Raw genomic sequence first — 6,901 nt, 5'->3', positions numbered from 1 at the left:
AGTTGGAGTTGAGTGATTCCTCAACAATGGGAATTTGGCTCACGTGAGACCAACAACGGACCCAAATTATTTTTAGGGTGTCAATTTATAATATATGTAAAAAATTTGTAAATAAAAATTTGAAATAATATAATTCTATATTATTACAATTATCGTCGTGTCTAAAGAAAAAAATATAATTATATCATTATTAATATTATTGAATATATATTTTTTCGATATACATAAATAAATAATTATTTAACAAAGAATAAAAAATTTTAGGATTACTCGGGAAGAAGAATAGTTGGCGGATCATTTTTCTTGCTTGATATTCGTAAGAAAATAGATGATTATACTCACTCTTCAGACCTTTTAGTCTAATTATCAAGTACTCCATTTCTACTGTTCATTTGTCAAGAATTCAAGCTGATGCTGCTGCAAGTCATCATTTTTTTTTTCCTCATGATGTGCTCATCACTATTTTTATTAGTTATGGCGGTTTCTCAACTCTCTCAAATATTGATACTTCCTTCGCACTCTCCCTCTTAAACTCACAAAAGGAACTTCCGTTAGCACACAGAATCAAGATGAATTAATGGTCGTTCTATTTTAAAAAATGGCACTAGTATTCCATATATAGGCACTGGAATAGTCATAAAATTGTGGTTTAAAAAATAAAAGAGCTGAGATGTGCAAGTGAGACGATAGTAGATAAATAATTTAATGTGTAATATATAATACACAAGTCATTCCTTCAGTAATTCCTTTTTCTTAGAAAATACAAGCACATATAGGATATTGAAAGCAGGCATCATAGTTCCTATTGGTCTCATGTTTGTTTTAAATATGTTTATATTACATCGAGAGCAGAATATATATATAGGCTATGGTAATGAAGTTCAAGCAGTAGGGTAAGAAGCTTGCATTGCTATGCCACAAAGGCCTTCCTTTGCGCCAACATCCCTCTGCATCCTAATGTACCCTTCTTCACCCCAGCTAGTGCCCCAAGAGTTCTTTACTAACCAATACTTAGTCCCATCAGCATCCACTCCATAACCAACAGCAGCAACACCGTGATCTAGGTCAGTGCCACAATCTCCTGTAAATACACCACTTGAGTAGAACTGGAATTCAAACCCCCCAGCATCAATAGCAACAGAAACCGGCTGGTTTGCAACTGCCTTCTGTAATGCCTCTTCATTATTGGCTGGCACGTCTTCATGTCCATTAATATTGGCTGCATGGTTGGCTTCCCTGTTGGTATTGCATGTGCCATCAACTCCCTTGTAAGGGTAATTCGATTCAGTTGTGAGGCCTTTGTTTTTCTGGATGAATTGGAAAGCATCGTCCATCAAACCACCCTGACAGCCTTGATCTTCACCTTTGGTATCACAGTCAACCAACTCCTGCTCAGACAAGGAAACTAGCTTACCTGTTGCTAGTTTAGTAACCCCTTCCATGGCTGCCACAGCCGAAAATGCCCAACAACTTCCTGTATTTCAATCATACATCGACAGTTAGAACTAATAATTAGCTAGAAGAACCAAAAACCATTATTTCTTATAAAAACTTTGAACATACCACATTGGCCTTGGTCCTTAATAGGTGTTACAGCTCCTTTATTTCTCCAGTCCACGGTAGAAGGTAATGCAGTGAAATTTTCATATTTGAAAGTCGTAGCCTTGTTGGAACACATATGGCCCTTGAACCTATTTCGAGAAGCAATGAACTCTTCGTTTGTAAGATCTGCAAATTGATTGACACCGAGCTTGTAAGGTTTGTCATTGGCACTATTGAAAGATTCTATGCGAGCCACATTTTGTTTGAAAATATTGAAACGTCCCTCCCTCTCATTGTTGTCCTGGTACACTCGTCCATAACGGGCCATCCATTGCTCATGCGTTTCATACATCGATGCATCTTGAAGAGAGCGTGATGTGGCTTGACAAACTAAAGCACCAACTGTGAAGATTAAGGCCAAACAAATGCATTGGTACTGGCTTTTGTATGCCATGGCGGGGTAGCTGCTAGGATTGAAGAGTTGAAAATTGATAAGGCACACTAAAATTTGATGAATCCTTTCACTTATATAGTAAAAAATTTCCTGAATAACATACTTGTTTTAGGAACTTCGAGATCACTTCTTGCTTATCTTCGTGCCCTTGAAGATATTCTGATGAAGACTATTATCAGAATTGGTCTGATAAATATGGTAGAATGAATGGAGTTAATGTTCAAACTTAAATCCATGTACAGGTATAGTTTATAGACAGTTTTATCGTTAGTGATAGTGGTTTGGAAGGAGTTGGATTTTGTATTCAAAATAGCTAACCACATATATATTAAGCCGAACAAAATTGGTGTCATCGTGCCGTTTCAGTCATGTGACAATTAAGGAAAGCTGTTCATTAATAGTTTAATATTACTCAAAGCAATATCTTTTGGTGGATACACCAAAAAAGTAGCTTATCGCATCCAGTTATTTTTGTGTATTAATATAATTTTTTATAAATAACAGAAGGCCTTGTTTTAACTTCCTTTGCTCTGAAGCTTTGCCTAAGCCTAGACTTTTGCTCTTCGGTTGAAAATTTGTCCAAGAAACAACGGAAAAACACACAGATAAATCAACCAAACCAAAATGCACTATAATTTACATGGCGCGGCCACTTATCTACATTTACGGATTAAATAATTGTTCTACTATTAAAAAATTTCAAGTACACTAAAATCTTTTCGATGGCTACCCAAAAGTGCAATAAAATTAGAAGGTCTTTCCTTCTAAAACTCCCAAAAGTATTATCTAATTTCTAAAGTTTAAAAATTACTTTTATCTTATTTATATATATATATATATTATGTAACAAAATACATAAATAAATTTGTCACACAAGCATCTATGTGAACAACTCTCTTAAATGATACGTAAGATAGTTTTTTAAAAAATAAAATAGTTTCTTTTAATTACAAATTAAAAAATTTTAAATTTCAAAATTATTTAAATTAGAATTGAAAATCAAATCAATTTAGAGATATATATATATATATATATTCTAAAATTAAAAATATGAAATATGGGCTTTAGTTTTTAATAAATAATTTAAATTTTTTACCAAATCACTTTAATTTAAAAAATTATTTAATTATCAAAATCTTTTAAACATGTTTAAAAATTATAAAGATTAAGTTTATCCAAATATTTCAACAAATTTTTTATCTTGATTTAAAAAATTTACGTAAGACATTAAAAATTCAAGCAATTTGATATAAGATTTTGAAAATTCAAAAAATTTTTATTTTAAATCTTTAAATAATAAGATTATCAAAATGATTATATCTATTTGAACTCTAGTTATGAAATTTATATTTCAAATAAACGCAAAAGTTTTAATATTATCTTTATCACTTATTATATTTAAGTTTTAAAAATTATCTATTTAATCCTAATTGTCACTAAAATATTTTTCTACAAATTTAAGATTACAAATGTAATGTGTTATACATCAATTTTTTTATTTTTTCAGTAACTTTTTTAAGGTATATTCTATTACTATTGCAATTTGATTTTTTTATTTATATATTTTTTCTACGATATATTTTATTATTATTATAGTTTCATTTTTATAAAAATTAATTTTTTTCTCTTTTCACATATTTTCTAACATTTTTCATATTTTGTATAATAATTTAGTTAAGATTACTAAAGTGAAAATGTGTTAATAATTCTTTTATTATTTAATTTATCATTCAATAATATATATTTTTATTTTTTTTAAAAAGATATAATTTATTTTATTTGATATAATTTTATAGGTGTATAAATATTATTGTAAACAAAAATATCCAAAAGAAAAACATAATTTTTTTACTAATTTTAGAAAGTTTATTTTTTAATGACAAGTCAATATTTATAAATTTTATATATGTTATGAGTTTTAAAGATTTGAATATAATTTTTAAAAGAAATTAGTTTATATATATATATATATGTATATATTCATATGCACTGCATGGATTATAATTTAGTTATAGTATAAAGTAACAAGCAAAGTAGGATTAGAACACAATGTAAAATAGGCATTAAGATATTACATTGTGAACAAAGTAAAAGTAACAAATTTCACATTTCGTATGAATTCAAACTTTTTAAGATTCTTACACTAGGAGCTTTCAATAGCAACTCTCCAATTCCATCTATTGATTACATTAGTCTCCAACTGCTAAATTCAACAAAATTTCAATACAAGAGTCTGAATGTGATAAGCTTGTTGTGAATGCTTCTAATTAACAACAACTATGTTGACATGGATATATACCTGGTCACCACCTAGCTTCAGGCAAAGCAACCTTTTTTTCTCTCTAGATATAAACTCTGGTATCTTGATTTTTTATCCCAAAAATAATTGTTTTTTTTCTAATAAGGTTCTAATTTGTAATTTGAACAACTATGTACTACTATTAAAAGAGATTGGTTAAAATTAAGAAAATGGAAGGAAAAAAATAAAAACATATATTGTCAGAGGATACAACTGAAATTTCAAAGTAATTAGAATATACTTGTCATAATGTATCAGTTTGAAAACGCAATTGCTGGACATAAAAATTAAAATTCGTGAAAAAATACAGGGAGTTATCCCCAATATCTTTTTTATGGTGTGATTAGTCATCCAAAAATTTTATCTTTTTAATAAAACAATAAAATGGGTTTAAAATTTATTATAAAGATAATTTTGATCTATGAAATAAAATGAAGTTCAAGAGTCGGTTACGCATAAGGAAAGATCAACATCCCCACAAAACCAATAAAATTAATATTAATTAATCATGTGGTATTTATAACTTTGGACAAAAATGGTTTCTATATAAAATTTACTTATAATTTTTTTCATCTTTTAGAAAGAAAATTAATTTTAAAAAATCTTTATTAAAAAATATTATGAAAATTTTAGATTGAAGAATATCTTCAAATTCTTTAACATAAAAGCATAATTCAAAAATAATCTTTTCATCTAAAATTTATCGCAACATTCCTTATAAAATAATAAAATAACATTTTTTGTAAATGAGAATTATTGGTAACTCTCTAATATCGAGATAGAGTGCCAACACTTATATTTCATGAAAAGCTATTTTAGTTTTATTTGTTTGAAACTAAACTTTTTTAAGAACTTTTTATGCAATAAAAAAAATGAAATATAATAGAATTAATTTTAAACATCAATAATTAGAATAAACATATATAAGCATTATACATGTACACACGAATATAAAAAAAGGAGATGCATGCAAATGATGATAAAATGTGAATTTAGGAATCAGATTTTCAAATATAAAAAGATCACTTAGACTCTCCAATCTCTAGATAGAGTCTAGGTATAACTATTTATATTTAAAATATCATTCTATTCTTTATTATTTTATATTTATATATTTGTTATTTTAACAAAACAAATTTATTTTAAGTTACAAAAATGTATAAAAATTCTTAATGAAATAAATTTTCTTAAATACATTATCATCTAGGCAACATTCAGGAACAGATTATTTCACAAAAATTTTTCATATCAACTCTTGAATCTTGGGATGATTTTAAGGTTTGGAATGAATTTAGGGTTTCACCTTAGATTTTGAAATTAAAAAAAAATTCATTTTAAATTTTTAAATAATAAGATTATCAAAATGATTATATCTATTTGAAATTTAATTATTAAATTTATATTTCAAAATAAATGCAAAAAATTTAATATTATCTTTATCATTTATTATATCCATTTTAATTTTAAAAATTATCTTTTTAATCCTAATTGTCACTAAAAAGTTCTTCTACATATTTAAGACTATAAATGTAATGTGTTATACATCAATTTTTTTTTTTTTTCAATAATTGTTTTTAAGGTATATTTTATTACTATTGCAATTTTTTTTTGTTTATAAATTTTTTTACGATATATTTTATTGTTATTATAGTTTCATTTTTATAAAAAAATAATTTTTTTCAATTTTTTTCACATATTTTCTAACATTTTTCATATTTTGTATAATAATTTAGTCAAGATTACTAAAGTGAAAGTGTGTTAATAATTCTTTTATTATTTAATTTATCATTTAATGATATATATTTTTATTTTTTAAAAAAAGACATAATTTATTTTTATTTGATATAATTTTACAAGTGTATAAATATTATTGTAAAGAAAAATATCCAAAAGAAAAACATAATTTTTTTACTATTTTTACAAAATTTATTTTTTAATAACAAGTCAATATATATAAATTTTATATATGTTATAAATTTTAAAGATTTGAATATAATTTTGAAAAAAAGTTAATTTATATATATATATATATTCATGTGCATCACATGGATTATAATCTAATTATAGTATAAAGTAACAAGTAAAATAGGATTAGAACACAATGTAATATAGGCATTAAGATGTTAAACTGTATACAAAGTAAAAGTAACAAATTTTACATTTCGTATGAATTCAAACTTTTTAAGATTCTTACACTAGAAGCTTTCAATAGCAACTTTCCAATTCCATCTATTGATTACATTAGTCTCCAACTGCTAAAACTCCCAAAAGTGTTATCTAATTTCTAAAGTTTAAAAATTACTTTTATCTTATTTATATATATATATATATATTATATAACAAAATACATAAATAAATTTGTCACACAAGCATCTAAGTGAACAACTCTCTTAAATGATACGTTGGATAGTTTTTTTAAAAAATAAAATAGTTTCTTTTAATTACAAATTAAAATTTTTAAATATCAAAATTATTTAAATTAGAATAGAAAATCAAATCAATTTAGAGATATATATTCTAAAATTAAAAATATGAAATATGGATTTTATTTTTTAATAAATAATTTTAATTTTTTACCAAATAACTTTATTTAAAAAATTATTTAA

At 25.3% G+C, this 6,901-nt stretch overlaps 1 protein-coding gene across 1 annotated transcript; it reads right to left on the bottom strand.

Moving 5' to 3' along the window:
- Nucleotides 1–764: 764 nt before the first annotated feature.
- Nucleotides 765–2,015, bottom strand: LOC111292083 (senescence-specific cysteine protease SAG39-like). Its single transcript, XM_089767294.1, has 2 exons — nt 1,564–2,015; nt 765–1,474 (listed from the first exon to the last, which is right to left on the bottom strand). Exons 1-2 carry the CDS (start codon nt 1,994–1,996, stop codon nt 882–884), a joined length of 1,026 nt encoding a protein of 341 aa, XP_089623420.1. The 5' UTR covers nt 1,997–2,015; the 3' UTR covers nt 765–881.
- Between the last annotated feature and the right edge of the window lie 4,886 nt (nt 2,016–6,901).

Source organism: Durio zibethinus, chromosome 10 (genome assembly GCF_047325235.1).
Source record: "Durio zibethinus cultivar Kanyao isolate XHJ-2024 chromosome 10, ASM4732523v1, whole genome shotgun sequence".
NCBI classification, from domain to species: domain Eukaryota; kingdom Viridiplantae; phylum Streptophyta; class Magnoliopsida; order Malvales; family Malvaceae; genus Durio; species Durio zibethinus.
Note: the sequence above shows the minus strand (reverse complement) of the source record. Positions and strands in the feature narration are given on the sequence as shown.